Genomic DNA, 21,172 nt, shown 5'->3' with positions numbered 1-21,172 from the left:
GGTGCTTACTTCTGTCGTCCACTGTTTTAGGATGTGCTGTCATCACATTCTTTCCGACCACAGAGATAAAACTTTTCAAGTACGGCTCTTCACTCCTCAGCAGTGATTTTAAGTTTGGCCAATGGTATAAAATGAGCGATAGCGAATTGGCTGCACATTATACACCCCTCCCGATTTTTCCTACTGTTGACTTTATTGGAAAGGAAAAACCAGCAGTGTGTAATGGGCAGTTAATTCGATGTCACCCTAAGTTAAAATTAAACCTAGAGTGCAACACCATGGGAGATTGACTGGTACGTACAAGAATTAATACTTGGTACAAACATAGTCTCAGTAAACAAGAATGACCAAAAATAAAAATTAGGACACAGGACTAAATAGTATAACATTCATTATGAGTCAATACCAATACATGAACACGGAAGCTCCAAACCAACCAGACACCTTTACGCATACAACTCATCCCGGTCATGTAATTCCTCAGAAATACACACAACTCATCCCTGACCCATCCAGCATTTTATGATATATATGTAAATGTTTATTTTGTGTTCAAGGTGTTGTGGGATGGCTTACTTATCCATTTTAGGCAGACCGGCAAATGACTATCCCCCTTGGGGTGGGTAGGCAAACAGGATCTCTTTGGGATTGAGGTACAATAGTTCCAAGATCTGGCAATGAAATTTGGAACTAAGTAAACCATCTGTGGCAGACTTGATAATATGATACCTGAGAATCAGACAATACTCCAGACCACTTTGGCTGATCAATGAACCAGGCTAGCTGGCCAGTTACTGGGAGTTGGGATTCTTCCCATTCGGCTGCAGATTGCAGTGGTCCTGATTACACAAACAGCAGGAAGTTTACCAGTGCTTTGAGCTGATACTGAACCAGTTTTAGTTGGTTAAGCTCCACCAGCAACCAGCGTGTACGCTTGGGGGTCCTTACAGCTTAGCTCCACCAGCTGTAAGCTCGCTGGACTTATTTATGTAAGATGTAGAATCAGGGTTTTACATAGAATTCTACAGCACAGAAGGAGGCCATTTGGCTCATGCCAGCATTCGGAAAGAGCTATCCACTTAGACCCATTACCCTGTCTTTTCCCTTGTCCTTTTAAATGTTTCTTTTTCAAATATTTATCAACTTCCCTTTTAAAAGCTATTATGATGTGTTCCTATGAGGAAAGTATGAGAGGTCATATTGGGCAACCCTACCTGCCTGGCTTTCGCTTTCCAAGCATGTCAGACACTGACCGACGGGGAAAAAATTCCTTTCAGGCACCGCTTTCTACTCTGTCCCAGAAATGTACCTTAGCCACTATAACAACAACTTGCATTTATATAGCGTCTTTAACATAGCAAAACATCCCAAGGCGCTTCACAGGAGCGACTGTGAAGCAAAATTTGACATCGAGCCACACAAGAAGATATTACGACAGGTGACTGGTCGAAGAGCTAGGTTTTAAGGAGTGTTTTTAAAGGAGGAGAGATGTAGCGAGACGCCGAGGTTTAGGGAGAGCATTCAAGAGCTTAGGGCCAAGACAGCTGAAAGAACGGCCACCAATGATGGAACGATATAAAACAGGGATGCGCAGGAGGCCAGAACTGAAAGAGCACAGAGATCGTGGAAGGTTGTAGGGCTGGAGGCAGTTACAGAGATAAGGAGGGGCGAGGCCACGGAGGGATTTGAAAACAAGGATGAGAATTCTAAAACCGAGCCGTTGCTGGACCAGGAGCCAATATAGGTCAGCAAGCACAGGGGTGATGGGTGAACGGGACATGGTGCGAGTTAGGATACGGACAGCAAGAGTTTTGGCTGAGCTCAAGTTCACAGAGGATGCAAACATAAGAACATAAGAAATAGAAGGAGGAGTAGGCCATACGGGCCCTCGAGCCTGCTCCGCCATTCAATAAGATCATGGCTGAACTTCTACTTCAATTCCACTTTCCTGCCCCAACCCCATATCCCTTGATTCCCTTAGTGTCCAAAAATCTACTGATCTCAATCTTGAACATACTCAACAACTGAGCATCCACAGTCCTCTGGGGTAGAGAATTCCAAAGATTCACAACCCTGAGTGAAGAAATTTTTTCTCATCTCGGTCCTAAATGGCCAACCTCTTATCTTGAGACTATGACCCCTATTTCTAGACTCTCCAGCCAGGGGAAACAGCCTCTCAGCATCTACCCTGTCAAGCCCTCTAAGAATTTTAAACATTTCAATGAGGTCACCTCTCATTCTTCTAAACTCCAGAGAATATAGGCCCATCCTACTCAAATCTCCTCATAGGACAACTGTCTCATCCCAGGAATTAATCTAGTCAACCTTCGTTGCACCCCCTCTAAGGCAAGTATATCCTTTCTTAGGTAAGGAGACCAAAACTGTACACAGTACTCCAGGTGTGGTCTCACCAGAGACTTATATAATTGCAGCAAGACTTCCTTACTCTTATACTCCAACCCCCTTGCAATAAAGGCTAACATACCATTTGCCTTCCTAATTGCAAGGTGGGAGACCAGCCAGGATAGCATCGGAATAGTCAAGTCTAGCGGTAACATAGGCATGGATGAGAGTTTTAGCAGGTGAGCTCAGCAGAGGCGGAGTCTCAAGAGCAGTACCACAGTGTGACATTTTTAATTTCCCAGGCCTGTCATCCTTGTTTGCTGCGTAAGTGAGCCTGCCAGGTTAGAGGATGTTTTATATAGTGAGTCTGTGACCACTGGGACTGGGATGAGACATCCCATACTGATTTCATGTGGTGCTCTTACAGCCGTTGGAAACCTTTATCCCATCAATCTGGGCTGAAATTTAACCAAGTTTGAGGTGTGAAAGGCTAGTTATTATTCAGCTGCTCGCCTCCTGCCCCACCCAACCTAAAAATATAGTTGGCATCACAGCGGGACTAACTTGACTGCAGAAATGAGTGTACCATAGAAAATTACTTTTCCATTTCTAGCGTCCGAAGGTGTTAAACATTATTTTTACTAACAACAGAGGAATATATATCTACTTCTGATCTCTGCCACCATCGACACTCCGGTAATCAGCAGAAATTTAACTTTGTATCTAAACATTACGAACATACAAAAACTAAGGGCAGGAAAAGATCAGCTGATCCATCGAGCCTTTCCTATAATATCATCGAGTGACTTCTACACCGGCACCCCCATCTCCCCACCCACCAACCACACAACCTCCTGAGAGAGGCAAAGAGGAGAAAAAAAAACATTGGCCAATTTAAGAAAAAACTCTATGAAATTCCTCTCCGACCCCGGAGCAAATCGATCATGTTCCAGGAAACTAGTGACTTGGAGACAACCCCCAATAGCTACCTACCTTCTGTATGCAGTTATGTGGGCCACACTCAGGAACTCGTTTAGCTCTTTTTGAATGCTTCCACCAAATCTGCACTCACTGCACGTGCGAACAACTTGTTCCAGAAGTTGATGAAACACTAATAAAAGTAGCACCACAGGACATCTAACCTAGTTTTATGCTTTTGTAACATACTCGTGACCCCTGGTCCTTCGTGACTTAACTAGCTTGAATAGCCTATCCACATGGATCAAATCTAATCATTTATTTTTTTGAAACGGCCTCAATCAAATCTGTTCGAAGTCTATTTTTTTTAAAAAAGGAGTTAAAAAGCCTCAGCTCTCGAATCCCATCTCGGTAACCGAGGTATTTAAACTAGGTATCAATCTGGTGGCCCTCCTTTGAACCTATATAATCACCTGCCATATTAGGTGACCAATACTGGAAACAGTATTCTAGAAGATGCCTGACCAAGGCCGTATAAAGAGACAGTTGTACTTGTTTTGTATTTAATCGCCTGGCAATGCATCCTAACACTACTGGCTTTTGTAAAAACCTCACTGCACTTGTTGTGGACCTTCAATGAATCATACACTACAGCACCAAGGTCCTTCTCCCACTCACTGGAAAGGATGATGAATCGAGGATGATTGTAGTGATCAATTGTGGTAATCCGCACAGTACAAAGCCATTAAAGTAGCTGGGTGGTGCGTAGAGTAAGCAAGATCAGTAAATAGCAGTCTTCTCCCTCCCTTTTGACTATATTTTATATAATGTGAAGAATGTTTTGCAGTTCTGTTGAAGGATGAAAAAGATGCAGTGAAAGATACAATAATGGCTAAATGCGTGTAATTTGGTATGCGTGCGCAGACGGGATGTTAGCTGCAGACTTCAAAGAAATTACTGAAATTGTGTCACAATATTTGATAAACCCCAGGGTTACCAAGAGGAAATTCTGTTCCAATGAATGTTGGGAAGATAGGGAGTAGGTGGAAGGGTCATTTTGACTGACTCAGTTTTTCAAGCATGTTATTTTTATAAGGGGGTGGGGGGAGAAGAGAAGGCTCAAGCCTCTGGATTGATGGGAAATGGAACTCATCCCACATCAAAGTATTCCCAAACCTTAGGTCTCCCAAATACATCGCCAATAAATAAAACCAGGCTCCACCTCCTCCCCACCTAGCGTCTCTTCCATCTTGTCTCTCCCTCCTAGGCTTTAGGCCCCACTAATCTGCGTCCAGGTATCAAAAAGAGACACTCATTCCCTCCTCTCACCCACCGCCCCATTGCCTCCCAGCCAGATATTGATAAATTGTACAACTGGGCACCTTTGATCCTTTCAGTAGTATCCTATTGGAATGGTGTGTGCATGAAGCAATTTACTGAGGTGGTAGTTGACTTTAAAGTAAAGCACAAAGTGATTTAACCAGCTCATGCTATACTCTGTAGTGAATCTAGCAGTAATCCTAGCAGGGCATCAGATTGCAATAATCTATCAGAAATAAGTGTAATTCGAGCAATCACAAGTGCGGTATAACCTTTTTTTTTCCCCAAATATGAAAAAATATCCTGGGAAGAACAAATAAAACAGTAAAAAGTTAGTAATAAGAATTCCACCACAGTAATCACCTAAGGGTCTAATTAATAGCAACCTTCTAAAATGATCAATGCCTATGCAATTTCCATTTTGCCTTTTAGGCTCTTGAGTTCCTGTAAGGAGCTTGAACAGAACTGAATCCCTTATTAAGCTTCATTATAAGACTAGAAATTGTTAAATTAGAATTAGATTAATGCCAACATTCAAATTCAATTTCTCATTATAACCATTTTTCCTCCGAACTGTGTGTTTGGAAAGTGTAAGTTATATTATATTAATTCACTAATTCTAGAAATCCATTAGCACTATAGCATACCCATTGGCTCTCATATTACATATATTTTAATATTTTGTGTCAAACCTACAAATCAATACATTCTAATCCTCTCAACGTATTTCAGCCCGTTCACTGCATTTTGCTATTCTAATGCTGCTTGTTACATCCCACATTAAGTCAGTACAGCTATACCACCATCACCATCTGGAGCTAATCTGGAACTGGAGACTGCACTGGAATGACATCAAACAGCATCCTTCTTAGTGAGAGTTAGCAAATAATCAAAGCTCACATATGTCATTGCATTCTATTATAACACAAATCTCATAACACGTTAAAGTATTGCACTTACAATCCTAAAATCTTCATGGAGATTGATGCCAAGAAGCAACTTTATGCATTTAAAATGAGAAGTCAAAAGAGGTCAGCTTATAATGCAAAGTCATCAAATTAAGACCCTGGTGACCTTCATTCTTTTCCAATTCATGATTATTAACATGAAGCACTTAAAGAATGAGCTGATTCAAATTAGAATGCCCGGGTTAAACAGGGTGAGCCTAAAAATCTCATCATTTTCCATGATTTTTTCTTTAACATTATAAATTAACAGAATCCATTTTCATTTCATTTATAGATTATACATTTTTGCATCAGCAAGCAATATTAAACAAATGTTAGTTGTCCTTGACTTCAGTATCCATTTTAAGATTGCAAAAATGGTCATTTTTGACATAACACCTTCTCATAAATAAATTAATGGACTTAAATAGGTTTATTAACGCATAGACATTCTTTTGAACAGACAAAAATACATTAGAAAGCATACCACACTGTTGATTAAGGGCAGTTACTAAAGGTACTGGCATAGCATGTTTATGTACAAGTGTGCTACACCAGAATAATAAGGTGCACATTTGCAATTCTGCCACATGTCAAGCTCCCAGACTCAAACACTAATCTCAAACAAGCCATAAGGAGGCACTGGTTGGAAAACAATGCCCCTCGCTGGTAAATGGTGAGAGATTTTTATAAAATGAACAAGGAGGAAGTCACCACTAGCTTCTTCCTTGCATTACAGAGCTAGTTACAGATGAGCACTGGTGGAAATCTGGAACCAATTTGCTATTCCACCTCCTCATTGGAGAAAGTGTGCACAATGATGTGGGGGACAGAAATACAAACAAAAATGGCCATTTAGAATAAGCATTTTTCAGCTGCATTTAACAAAATACTGCCTTTTCCAGCACCGCACTTAGTTATGAAAACTCATTATTCTAGAGAACAAAACCTCATTCTCAATGCTTTTGCCAAACATCTTTCACATGCCACAGATTTTTTTCGTTGCATGTGGGCATCAATATTGAGCATCTGATTTCTACAGTGCTAACATCTGCTGCTTACACCTGGTTCCTGCCAATTTCAGAGCATGTAACCAGGGATAAAACACCAAAGATATAAGCTATATCTTATAACTGATCTCCAAAAAATTAGAAAATTGTACTTCACATTTCAAACTAAATCTTTATAATGCAAACATTTTTGCAGCCATGTCCCTTCTGGGAAGAGCATTACTTGACACAGCAGCCTTAACTGTCAAAAGCAGCAAGTTTCAAATGCTTTATTTCTCGCAGTACTTAATTTTTGAGATCTGTTGTCATGAATTTCTGATCTTGAGGGCTTGTTGCAATTGTGCAAGTAGGAGAGATGCACAATTGGCAAGCATTGTGCAGCAAGGGAATCTAAGAGATGAAGTAATGGTGTGCAATTGATTTTACAAAAAGCTGTTTGGCAAAAAGCAGAAAAGGACAATTAATTTAGTTAATTTGTAAAATCACCATTAATATTCCAAAAAATCATATACTAATTAAACTCTTAAGTATTAAATTTCCAAGTATCTCTTGCAATGTAGCAACATACGATTTTTAACAATTAATTCAGAGATGTGACAGCCAATTGCAAGGAGGCTGGTCCAGCTGAGCTAGAGGTGAATTACAATTTTTTTAAATTATTCTCCCTCTTACCCCCTTCTTAATTTTCTCCTTCTTTCTCTCCTCAAAGACTCTGACTTTTGGTGAGGTATGGTTTTCACAGGCGCTGTCATTACCTCACCTAAGTGGCCATTCTTTCTTTGCGAGTCTTAACAGTATGTCAGAAGGTGAGCCAGGAGGGGTTGGGGTGGAAATCACAGGCAGATTTGAACCTGGTTTCACCCAATGATCACAATTCTCCAACAGAAGTCGTACATACCGATCAGGATCAAGATCTTTGGCTGATTTTTCCATTGCGTCACCCGAGCCACGAAGCTAAGATCAGCCATGTGCCCCATCAGCAAATGGCTTAGCAACCTTTCAGCCACAGGTGCCCAAGTGAAGCAGTCAATCATCTTATAACGCAATGCAACCTCACAGAAGAAACAGGAAATTTAACCATAATTTTTCTTATGCTTACATATATATATGTATTCTACATAATGAGTCACAATAGGGAACGACCAAGATCTGGATCAAGAAACTGGACTAATTCCAGCTGCTTTACAAATATCTACGAAGTATTCAAGTTGGAGATGAGCGGGCAGGTGGAATGCAAACATTTTTATGAATTTACAATGCTTACAGCGGTACTCACCTCTTCGCCAGTAAGGTAGTAAGCGGAGAGGAGTCCTCCAACAAATCGAATATTCACTTCAAAAACCGAAATCTCTGCATGCTAAGAAGAGGAAAAAAATGTCAAGATTGAACAATACAAACTACTTTCTAACAGACTACTTGTTCTCATACCTAACATTATAAAGTTGTCTCTATATTAATTGTAAGAGTGTAGCTTTTCAAATTGCTTTGATTGTTGTGCGCTAGCCAGGTGGATTATCGGCACATTGTTTCTACAACAAAGAGAAATCATTACACTTCCACACCAAAAATTGAAATAACTTTAATCGCTTAAAAATTGTAACTGAAAAGTTTATCTAAGGAAGCTAAAACAATGAAACACTTAAAAATTAAAGTTCTAACCAAAATTATAACTAAGTTGAAACCTTAAGGCTGACCAAGGCCCCAGTGCAGCCAAGCCCTGGATCCCTAGAGGTAGGACTTAACGTATAAGAGCAGTTCTGATGAAAGGTCTTTGACCTGAAACGTTAACTGTTTCTTTCTCCACAGATGCTGCCTGACTTGCTGAGCTTCTCCAGCATTTTCTGTTTTTATTTCAGATTTCCAGCATCCGCAGTATTTTGCTTTTGAACATTAAAGAGTTATCTGGTGCTTGTCACAGAACAACAATTCCAGTAATTGATGTACATTGGATTATATTTTACATTTCTGATGTAATTCTCAAAAGGGAAGTGTCAAAAATATATCATGACTTCATACAGAAGCTTAGTTTCAAATTATTAGGGAAAGTACCATTTTTTTCTACTTTGAGCTGTACTCATTTGAAAGCAAAGTGTAAGAAAATCAAAAAAAAATTCTTCACATTTTTAGGGCTTTTCCATTACATCAGACCATGTCATTACCATGTGGTGTAAATCAAGGAGGTTTAGGTACAATCATTAGTCATTTTCCATTGCAATATTCTCTATTTCTTTACTTCATTTTAAAACAAAATCACCATCACTAATACTAGTAGGCTGGTACTGGTATTTGGCCGTGTGTCATTACTTTCAATGTCAGATTATCAAAGTTTGATTTTTTTTTTTTAAGAACGGTTTCATTTATAATACTTTTGTTAGGAACCCTCTACACTATTCAGATTGGAGTGGACATGAACCAAATCTGTGCTTAAGGTTGGATCAATTGAATACATCTTTTTGAAGGCTAGAGAGCTCACTTTGAGAAAAAAAAAGACAGCACAGAGGAAGAGATACTATGTTACAATCATACTAGTACAGAACATATTTATTGATGCATAAAAATAAATGTAATTTAAATGTTGTTTTTGGTTTGGTCAGAGCTTTTCACCTTGTTCAGAGGTCAGCAGCACATTACATCTGGAGACAGTCAGATACTAACACAGTAACACAGGAACAGGAGTAGGCCATTCAGCCCCTCAAGCCTGTTCCACCATTCAATGAGATCATGGCTGATCTGCATCCCAACTCTATCCACCCACCTTGGCTCCATATCCCTTAATATTATTGGCTAGCAAAAATCTATCGATCTCAGATTTAAAATGATTAACTGAGCTAGAATCTACTGCTTTTTGTGGGAGAGTGTTCCACACTTCTTTAAGCAAAGGGTAATAGAAGTGTTTCCTAACATCTCTCTTGAATGGCCTGGCTCATGATTTTAAGGTCATGCCCCCTTGTTCTAGACTCCCCCACCAGCAGAAAAAGTTTCTATCTATTGGGCGCTGAACCAACCGCAACTACAGTGATCGGTGTTTTTTTTAAAAAGGTTCTCACCCTCTTTGGTATTTCTAACTCCTCTCTACTCCCCCTCCCCCCATCTCCCTTCCCACAAGGTAAAACTCTACCCCATTCAGCCCACATTACCTAGATTATAGAATATAACCTAGTTAAAAAGCACAAAACTAAAAATTAAACCATATTAAAAAAGGAAACAAAATAAGGACTATAGATTTTCCTGGTTTGCATAAAATCACAAATTTAAGTGGTGTAATGTTTATTTTATTTTTGTCCTTTTTTGGGTTCCCATACTACACCATTCCCAAGCTGACAGCAGGCGGCCAACCTGTTCCCGTGGCTTCAGGTTGCTACCAACAGGAGATAGAGAACACGATAAAATTGACGCACTCAGATTTCTCTCATCCTCTGAGGAAGGACTTCACCCCTCCCTAAATCAGTGTCATCTCTGACATTGGATAGCATCAAAAACTGGGTCTGGACAATCAGAAGAGGAGCCCCATTAACACAGATAGATCTCTATGTGCACATTTTTTCTTCCGAAACTTCAAATGGCATTAGAAATGAGGCACCTTGGCATGTATACCTATGAAAAGAACATAACATAAGAAATAGGAGCAGGAGTAGGCCAATCGGCCCCTCGAGCCTGCTCCGCCATTCAATAAGATCATGGCTGATCTGATCCTAACCTCAAATCTAAATTCATGTCCAATTTCCTGCCCGCTCCCCGTAACCCCTAATTCCCTTTACTTCCAGGAAACTGTCGATTTCTGTTTTAAATTTATTTAATGATGTAGCTTCCACAGCTTCCTGGGGCAGCAAATTCCACAGACCTACTACCCTCTGATTGAAGAAGTTTCTTCTCATCTCAGTTTTGAAAGAGCAGGCCCTTATTCTAAGATAATGCCCCCTAGTTCTAGTTTCGCCCATCCTTGGGAACATCCTTACCGCATCCACCCGATCAAGCCCCTTCACAATCTTATATGTTTCAATAAGATCGCCTCTCATTCTTCTGAACTCCAATGAGTAGAGTCCCAATCTACTCAACCTCTCCTCATATGTCCACCCCCTCATTCCCAGGATTAGCCGAGTGAACCTTCTTTGTACTGCCTCGAGAGCAACTATGTCTTCTTAAGTATGGAGACCAAAACTGTATGCAGTATTCCAGGTGCGGTCGCACCAATACCTTATATAACTGCAGCAATACCTCCCTGTTTTTATATTCTATCCCCCGAGCAATAAAAGCCAACATTCCATTGGCCTTCTTGATCACCTGATGCACCTGCATACTAACTTTTTGATTTTCTTGCACTAGGACCCCCAGATCCCTTTGTACTGCAGTACTTTCCAGTTTCTCGCCATTAAGATAATAACTTGCTCTCTGATTTTTCCTGCCAAAGTGCATAACCTCACATTTTCCAATATTGTATTGCATCTGCCAAATCTCCACCCGCTCACCCAGCCTGTCTATATCCCCTTGTAGGTTTTTTATGTCCTCCTCACTCTCTACTTTCCCTCCCATCTTTGTATCATCTGCAAACTTTGATATGTTACACTCGGTCCCCTCCTCCAAATCGTTAATATAGATTGTAAAGAGTTGGGGACCCAGCACCGACCCCTGCGGAACACCACTGGCTACTGGTTGCCAGTCCGAGAATGAACCATTTATCCCAACTCTCTGCTTCCTATTAGATAACCAATCCTCCACCCATGCCAGAATACTACCCCCAATCCAGTGATTCTTTATCTTGAGCAATAATCTTTCATGTGGCACCTTGTCGGATGCCTTCTGGAAGTCCAAATACACTATGTCCACTGGTTCCCCTTTATCCACCCTGTACGTTATGTCCTCAAAGAACTCAAGCAAATTTGTCAGACATGACTTCCCCTTCATAAAGCCATGCTGACTTTGTCCTATTAAATTATGTTTATCCAAATGTTCCGCGACTGTCTCCTTAATAATAGACTCCAAAATTTTACCCACCACAGATGTTAGGCTAACTATAATTTCCAGCCTTCTGCCTACTACCCTTTTTAAATAAGGGTGTTACATTAGCAGTTTTCCAATCTGCCGGGACCTTTGCTGAGTCCAGAGAATTTTGGAAAATTATTACCAAAGCATCCACAATCCCTACTGCCACTTCCCTCAAGACCCTAGGATGTAAGCCATCAGGTCCAGGGGATTTATCCGCCTGGAGTCCCATTAATTTACTGAGTACCAATTCCTTAGTGATTTTAATCGTATTTAGCTCCTCCCCCCCCCCCACTAGAGCCCCCTGTTTGTCCAGTGTTGGGATATTCTTAGTGTCCTCTACCGTAAAGACTGAAACAAAATATTTGTTCAGCATTTTTGCCATCTCCATGTTTCCCACCATTAATTTCCCGGTCTCATCCTCTAAAGGACCTACGTTTGCCTTAGCCACCCTTTTTCTTTTTATATAACTGTAGAAACTCTTGCTATCTGTTTTTATATTTTTTGCTAATTTATTTTCATAATCTATCTTCCCTTTCTTAATCAATCCTTTAGTTACTTTTTGCTGTCTTTTGAAGACTTCCCAATCTTCTATCCTAAAGGCAGTGGGATATTTTTCCAATTACTGCTAGCCCCCTTTAATTGAACAAACTGTCGCATGTTGGCGAAATAGTCTTACTCTCAGAACCAGAGAGATAGTTCCAACAGATGAAAAGTGTAACGGAATGATGACATCAAACATTAGTTATGACTATCAAGATAGATTGAGCAAGCTGGGGCTCTTTTCTCCAGAAAAGAGAAAACTGAGGAGTGACCTGATAGAGGTCTTTCGGATAATGAAAGAGTTTAATAGGGTAGATGTGGAGAAGATGTTTCCACTTGTGGAGGAGACCAGAACGACGGACCATAAATATAAGATAGTCACTAATAAATCCAATAGGGAATTCAGGAGAAATTTCTTTACCCAGAGAGTGGTTAGAATGTGGAATTCACTACCACAAGGAGTAGTTGAGGCAACTAGCATAGATACATTTATGGGGAAGCTTAATAAACACATCTCGAAGTAAAGGGGATTAGGGGCTACGGGGAGCGGGCAGGAAATTGGACATGAATTTAAATTTGAGGTTAGGATCAGATCAGCCATGATCTTATTGAATGGCGGAGCAGGCTCGAGGGGCCGATTGGCCTACTCCTGCTCCTATTTCTTATGTTCTTATGAGGGAGAAATGAATAGAAGGATATGCTGATGGGGTTAGATGAAGTAGGGAGGGAGGGAGGAGGCTCATGTGGAGCATAAACACCGGCCTAGACCTGTTGGAATGAATGGCCTGTTTCTGTGCTGTACATTCTATGCAATTAATCACAAATTGACAGGCAGAACCTCGTCTGGTTGCATTCTTCATTTCCATGCCAGTCACGGTGCTTCATGGTTTGCATGCTAAACTACAATGGCCCAGAATTTGCTGGGAAAATAACAGCTAGATAAATGCGCACGCCGTTATTAGTGTGTAAAAAATCCAGTAATTTGTGGCAAGGAAGAGATATACCGTGAATTGCAAATCGCCACAATTATTGGACATTTTGCACCTGACAATCTCCCCATGAGTTTCAAGAAATTGCTGGACTTTCGCTGTTAAAACGAATTAAACTCGCCGCAGAAAGTTAGAGCTGGTATTTAATGACTAAAGGACCCATTTAATTACAAGGTTTATGCAAAGCCACTCAATCTCGGAGGACCAGAAAGGGAACAATTGAAACTGTGGAGTCTCACTCCTCAATCAATTTACTATCTGCAGAAGTTTAAAAAATTTAACATTTTAAATTTTAATTTTTTTTTTAAACTTTTCCTTTCTGCCTTTTTTTTCCTCTGTCTCTTAATCCAATCTCTTTCCGTCTTTATTTCTCTTTCTGTATCTACTTTCACTCTAGTTCACCCTATTTCCTTCTCCGACGTTCCAATTTCTTTCTCAATCCTTAAATCTCATTGGTTAAGGAGACAGACTATTGGTCCCATCGTTCCCAGACGCCCCGTTGACCTCACACTTCCAGCAATTTGCAGCGCAAAAATTTTTCGAGCATGACACGAGATGCCCCACTCCAGCAAAATCTGGGCCAATGTGTTACAATGCAACTTGCACATTAAAAGGAAAAGCTGACCTGAAGAAAGAGACTGCTGACAATACTGAGGGAGAGAGGCTGCACATTAAAAAAAAGTGAAGCATTTTTGAGCAAGAAATAAATCTGAAGCAGAAAACCCAATTATCAAAGCCATAAAAGCACGTCCGTACGTATTGTAAGCTTGTTACCACAGTACGTGCAAGTTATAGTGCCAAGTTTCTCAGTAGTCTTTGACCATTTTTACACAAAAAGTGTTACTTTTAGGGAGGGTTTTTAAAGGTAATGTGACTTCTAATGAAGTTTCAAAAAGGCCATCCAGAGGAAGGGTTGCTAATATGCCAAACTGAAGACGCTTTCTCCACCACCCCCCCCCCCCCAACCCCACCCCACCCCACAGAGTAAACAGTTCAACAAAAGCAAAATACTGCAGATGCTGGAAATCTGAAATAAAAACAGAAAATGCTGGAAACACTCAGCAGGTCAGGCAGCATCTGTGGAGAGAGAAACAAACAATTCACTGGTTTGTCTTGGTAATCAGTTGTGTTGAAAACCCCATTGATCTCTGATTGTCCCTGAAGTGGGGTTAAGAGGAGAGGCACAAACACCAAAAAGATAGTCTAGCTTTTGGAAACAGGATACTACAGAGACAATCAGGCAGCAAACAGCTGCAAAAGACAGGGAAGAGAAGTTCAGACCTGGGCTATGGAAAGAATAACAGAGTGATTAGTTTGTTTAAGTCAAGCATGACAAACCACTTAAGTGGAGTAGTGCAGCATGTTCACTATTTTACATTATTATAGAGATAAGTTGCATCGATTGAACCAAGTGAATTTGATCATAACTATTGCTCTGTACATTTACCTTACTGTGCAGTAAAGCAGCTTTTAATGATTCAAACCAACCCCAGCCTCAACTAGTGTCAATTCTGTCCACTTTTAGAAAAATGTAAAAATACACATGCAAATGACACGTAAATCTGGTCCAAGTCACAAGTGGGTTCCACTGTCACACCAACTATTGTACCAGTAGATAAAGGGCAGTGTGAGTCAGCTCCAATAAAGGACATACTGACTAACACCACTGAACCAGAAGGTATTCACAGCAGACCCAACTTCGTAACAGATGGATTAAAGGAGCACCATGAGGAATTTGTGACACACAAGTGGTGTCGAAGGAGTCTTAAAGGTGTCTCCTTCCTTTTGACTCTTGTATATAGAGTATCAAAAATGGTATTTAAAGGACATAGTGGAGACACTGGCCTTCCTTCTCTGGGAACTACATTTGAATCCAGCCCAGACTGCGTACTATAAGGGTCCTACATAAAATTAGTTTCGGCAGTCTGAATCCAGTTCCTAGCGGACATGGGTTTACAGCACAAAAGTGCCTTTAATTTGGCACCACTCTTTGGACGTTGGGCCAGAGGTACATTCCTGAGGCAGAGTAGAAGGAGCTTTACCCTCTACATCTAACTGTGCTATATCTCATCAGGAAGTGCTTTTGCTGAGCTGGGGTAGGGGGTGGAAGAATGATTTTCTTCATCAGAATACCATTATCACCCATTTCTGTTCCGATGAGGAAAACTGAGCAGAGATCTCCAAACCCCTAACCCAATAGCACTCAACATGTATTTCCATTGGGCCTGCAGTAGAACTTTCCATTTGTAGTAGACGGGAGTTAATGTTAATATTCTAATGTCTCCTGTATCTTTTTTCAGGCCTAACACTTTGTCTAAGACCTTTGAAACTAATGCGCAATATATCTGGATGCTCAAGGTTGCCAAGCGATGAGCAATGCAGATAAGTAACCGTTGCTATATTGAAGCCATTTCTGACCTGTTTCCTCTTGCTATTCTTTTCTCATGGCAATAAGGTTCTCATAAGTTTTTCTGCCAACTTAGTCCTATTCCTTGCCCTTTGTCTATAACCTTTTGTTTATCATTTTCAAATATTTAAAGACTTCTGTGGCTCAGTAGCAGCACTCCAGAGATTTGACCATAAAATCTAGGCTGACACTCCAGTGCAGAACTGAAGGGGTGCCGGATGAGACATTAAACGGACGTCCTGTCTGCCCTCTCAGGTAGATGTAAAAGATCCCATGGCACTATTTCAAAGAAGAGCAGGGGAGTTCTCCCCGATGTCCTGGCCAATATTTATCCCTCAACCAACATCACTAAACCAGATTATTTGGTTATCACATTGCTGTCTGTGGGACCTTGCTGTGCGCAACTTGGCTGCTGTGTTTCCTACGTTACAACGGTGACTACACTTCAAAAGTACTTCACTGGTTGTAAAATGTATTGAGGTTGTGAAACACGCTATATAAATGCAAGTTCTTTCTTTTCTTTTTTCCCTTTTAAAAGCTATTATGAATTCTACTTTCAACACTTGTTCTGTCCTAGCAAACCTCTTCATAAAAAAGGCATCTACGGCAAGATTCTCCCATCTTTCCTCACAGCTCGAACCTTTAACACTAGGGATCAGAGTTCCCAGATTTACCCTGAATCCTCTTATCTTTTGAGTTTAACAAATAGCTTTTAGCATGGAACTTGATCAAATATCTTTTAGAAGTCTAGGTACACCATATTGTTGTGATTTTCACTATCCACTTGGGATGTCACGTCCTCAAAAAGAGTCATGGAGTTGGTCAGCCGGGGATCGTTCCCTTCTGAATCGATATTGATTGCTGTTTATTCGGGTATTATTATACAGATAATTCTCATGTTTGTCCCTGATAATTTATTGTTATTTTATTGGGGATTGGAGCAAGACTAATGCAGTTGCCAGTGTCTGTTTTGTTGTCTTTTTTTGTTATTGACACCATGTTAGCCTGTTTCTGATCTATTGGTTCATCCCCAGAGTCCAGTGACTGACTCATAATGATCTTCAATGCCTCAGATATGCTACCCAGTCTCACTTAGTATTCTGGGATAAATGCCATCTGCCTGTGAAGATTTACTTACTTTTGAGTTCTTTTAGGTTGTCTCATACTTCCATCTCATTTATGTCAAATTTATTAATTGCACTGAGGTCAGCTGTGCTTGGGGAAGGCTTGTTGCACATATCTTCCCTCGTCAATGCTCAGAGGAAGTAATCATTCAAAATATTAACTAGCAGGTGCTCATTCTCTGTATCTGGAGCATTTGCATCTTTTATTGTTCTCGCCTCCTTCTGATTGCCCTCTTTTACTGTTGAAGGACTGAAAGAATCTCTCACTGGTATGTTTTGCATCTGCGCCTATGCTTTCTTTCTAGATCTTAGATGCTCTGACCACCCTTTTGCCATACTTCATGTTCCTTTATTCCCCCCTGTGAATTGCGTCCCCTTTTCTCCCTGCAGAATTTGTAGAGGTCATTTTCCTCTTTGTTTTACTTCTAATTTGTTAATCCATTTAAGGTCACACTTGCTTATCCTGCATGCTCAAAATTATGCATTTAAAGCTGTTCCACTTTTTCTTTTATTCGTTCATGGGATGTGGGCGTCACTGGCAAGGCCAGCATTTATTGCCCATCCCTAATTGCCCTTGAGAAGGTGGTGGTGAGCCGCCCTCTTGAACCATTGCAGTCCGTGTGGTGAAGGTTCTCCCACAGTACTGTTAGGTAGGGAGTTCCAGGATTTTGACCCAGTGACGATGAAGGAACGGCGATATATTTCCAAGTCAGGATGGTGTGTGACTTGGAGGGGAACGTGCAGGTGGTGTTGTTCCCATGTGCCTGCTGCCCTTGTCCTTCTAGGTGGTAAAGGTTGTGGGTTTTGAAGGTGCTGTTGAAGAAGCATTAGCGAATTGCTGCAGTGCATCCTGTGGATGGTACACACTGCAGCCACGATGTGCCAGTGGTGAAGGGAGTGAATGTTTAAGATGGTGAATGCGGTGCCAGTCAAGCGGGCTGCTTTGTCCTGGATGGTGTCAAGCTTCTTCAATGTTGTTGGAGCTGCCCTCATCCAGGCAAGTGGAGAGTATTCCATCACACTCCTGACTTGTGCCTTGTGGATGGTCGAAAGGCTTTGGGGAGTCCTTGTCCTGTACTGAAGTTTTGTTGAACAACCCCCAAATACTTGCCTTAGTTCCTCTTTTTAAGGTTAAATACCTGCCTCCTATTGTTGGATATTTCTTAATTCCAGATCATTTTGTGCTCACTATTCACCAAGGATACCATGACTTCCATTTCCTCTATGTTGCCTGGGTCATTTACGAATACCAGGCCAATATCAACAGTGCCCCTTGTGGCTTCTTTGATGCACTGGGTAATGAAGCAGTCATGCATTAAATTTAACAGCTCTAACTCGAAACCACTTTGGTTTTCCCAATTTATGTTTGGTTGATTGAAGTCACCCATCAAAATAACTTTCCTGTTCGCACATGTCCTTCCTGAACATAAACCAGTACTGTAAGTGACCCCAGACCTATGAAATAAATTGAGTTTTTTAACCTATTTTCTCTGTATTTAATTTAACGTCCAATCCTTTGGCTGTCCTTCTCCCCTACCATTTGTGATGAGGTGAACCATTCAACATTTTTTGATAACATCATTTCCTTAATCTGTTGACTTGAGGAAAAACTTTTTTTTTAAAACACAGCAAGTGGTTGGGATCTGGAATGCACTGCCTGAGAGGGTGGTGGAGGCAGATTCAATCATGGCTTTCAAAAGGGAACTGGATAAGTACTTGAAAGGAAAAAATTTGCAGGGCTACGGGGATAGGGCGGGGGAATGGGTCCAGCTGGATTGCTCTTGCTTAGAGCTGGCAGTGACTCGATGGGCCGAATGGCCTCCTTTGTACTGTAACCTTTCTATGATTCTACTTCAAATCATTCAGTAAAATATATTAATACATTATTGGACAATTTAATTAACCTTTCAAAATGAACCATGTATATAGCAGCAATTCTACCCAAAAATTTTAATCTCGGATTAATTTTTTATTTAAATGTGAAAAATCATGCAAAAGCCTCTGCACATCATAAATCATTTACGCATTAGGATAGAAACAATGTACAACATAGCAACGTGTCTCGTTAAGATGGCAATCATGTTCTTTCCCAGTATCAGAGTTAAATTTGTGTTGCTCAAACATTTATAGTATTGTAGCATGTTAAATAAAATCCTCATGTATATTAACACTATGCTGAAGGTTACCTTTCATCTAATTTGTGTTTTGCTCAAGGTCTGGTAATATATTTATTCCGTTCCCTCCTTACAGTCAAAAATGACTTTATTCTATTTGTTGCGCAAGTTGTTCTTATGCTGAGCAATTGAAAAGAACCAAAAAAAAACACTTTGTTTTAATATGCTAACTCCTGTTATTCATGAATACTAAAGAGCCTCTAATCAGAATGAAGAGGGCATATAAAAATTTACAGTTGGTTAGTGAACCCATACCATGAAATTATTTACAGTGACACTAGTCGTAGAAATACATGCTGAAATTTAGCTAGAGCAGATGGCGGAACACCACACATCAGTTGATATATTTCCAAAATATAAGACCAGTTATGAAGCTGATAAACTCAAGATAGAGTTGTAATTCATGATAATCTTTTCTAAAGTCAAGCAATGCATGTTTTTACTTGATGAATAATTCAGTAATTCAAACTCAGCCTTGGAGGAAAATAAAACTAAAATTATGTAAAATGAAACCCAATATCCCAGTATTCAAATTATGTTTCAAAATTACACAGATTACGAAGCTTGTTACAACACACAATTTGGATTTCTTAGAGCAACTCTGAAAAAGTAGCTGCAACAGATATAAAAAGGTTTGGAAAAAACATAGAAACATAGAAAATAGGAGCAAGAGTAGGCCATTCGGCCCTTCGGGCCTGCTCCGCCATTCAAAATGATCATGGCTGATCGTCTAACTCAGGACCCTGTTCCCGCTTTTTCCCCATATCCCTTGATCTCTTCAGCATTAAGCAGCTTATCTATCGCCTTCTTCAATACATCTAATGACTTGGCCTCCACTGCCTTCTGTGGGAGAGAATTCCACAGGGTCACCACCCTCTGAGTGAAGAAATTTCTCCTCATCTCAGTTCTAAATGGCATACCCCGTATCCTGAGACTGTGACCCCTGGTTCTGGACTCCCCAGCCATCAGGAACATCCTCCCTGCATCTAATCTGGCAAGTCCTGTTAGAATTTTATGTTTCGATGATGTCACCTCTCATTCGTCCAAACTCCAGTGAATATAGGCCGAGTCGATCCAATCTCTCCTCATACATCAGTCCTGCCATCCCAGGAATCAGTCTGGCAAACCTTTGTTGCACTCCCTCCACGGCAAGGACATCCTTCCTCAGATAAGGAGACCAAAACTGCACATAATAATCCAGATGTGGTCTCACCAAGTCCCTGTATAACTGCAGTAAGACATCCCTGTTCCTGTACTCAAATCCTCTTGCATTGAACACCAACATACCATGTGCCTTCCTAACCGCTTGCTGCACCTGAATGCTCGCTTTCAACGACTGGTGTACAAGGACACCCAGGTCTCGTTGCACCTCCCCTTTTTCCAATCTATCACCATTCAGATAATTATGTGCCTTACTGTGTTTACAACCAAAGTGGATAACCTCACATTTATCCACGTTACACTGCATCTGCCGTGTTCTTGCCCACTCACCCAACTTGTCCAAATCACATTGGAGCCTCTTTGCATCCTCCGCACAGCTCACATTCCACCCCAGCTTTGTGTAGTCTGCAAACTTGGAAATGTTACATTTAGTTCCCTCATCCAAATCATTGAACTGCTGAGAGTTTGGTAAGTGTGGGAGTTCAGTGAAGTGGGGGAAGGAGGTGCTGCTTTGCCTTGCTTTACCTAACTTTTTCCACAGAGCGGCAGTGGACCTGAGCGTAGAAGACTGAGATTGGGGAATAAAAGCAGCAGCAGACCTGCAACAAGAGAAAACTACTCGAGCGGCGGTACTAAAGGTGAGCCCCGAGGGGGCGAGCGGGGGTACTAAAGGTGAGCCCCGAGGCGGGGAGCGGGGGTACTAAAGGTGAGCCCCGAGGCGGGGAGCGGGGGTACTAAAGGTGAGCCCCGAGGCGGGGAGCGGGGGTACTAAAGGTGAGCCCCGAGGGGGCGAGCGGGGGTACTAAAGGTGAGCCCCGAGGGGGCGAGCGGGGGTACTAAAGGTGAGCCCCGAGGGGGCGAGCGGGGGTACTAAAGGTGAGCCCCGAGGGGGCGAGCGGGGGTACTAAAGGTGAGCCCCGAGGGGGCGAGCGGGGGTACTAAAGGTGAGCCCCGAGGGGGCGAGCGGGGGTACTAAAGGTGAGCCCCGAGGGGGCGAGCGGGGGTACTAAAGGTGAGCCCCGAGGGGGCGAGCGGGGGTACTAAAGGTGAGCCCCGAGGGGGCGAGCGGGGGTACTAAAGGTGAGCCCCGAGGGGGCGAGCGGGGGTACTAAAGGTGAGCCCCGAGGCGGCGAGCGGGGGTACTAAAGGTGAGCCCCGAGGCGGCGAGCGGGGGTACTAAAGGTGAGCCCCGAGGGGGCGAGCGGGGGTACTAAAGGTGAGCCCCGAGGGGGCGAGCGGGGGTACTAAAGGTGAGC

At 41.6% G+C, this 21,172-nt stretch overlaps 1 protein-coding gene across 1 annotated transcript in view; it reads right to left on the bottom strand.

Annotated features, from left to right (window-relative positions):
- Positions 1-21,172, bottom strand: part of man1a1 (mannosidase, alpha, class 1A, member 1) — a 427,764-nt gene that overhangs the window by 202,769 nt on the left and 203,823 nt on the right. Inside the window, exon 4 of the mRNA XM_067984671.1 lies at positions 7,815-7,895. Within this exon, the coding sequence (XP_067840772.1) occupies positions 7,815-7,895 (81 nt within the window). The remainder of the gene's footprint in view (positions 1-7,814; positions 7,896-21,172) is intronic.

The sequence above is a fragment of the Heptranchias perlo genome, chromosome 5 (assembly GCF_035084215.1).
Source record: "Heptranchias perlo isolate sHepPer1 chromosome 5, sHepPer1.hap1, whole genome shotgun sequence".
Lineage (NCBI taxonomy): Eukaryota > Metazoa > Chordata > Chondrichthyes > Hexanchiformes > Hexanchidae > Heptranchias > Heptranchias perlo.
The sequence above is the reverse complement of the archived record's forward strand: the minus strand, read 5'-3'. Positions and strand labels throughout refer to the sequence as shown.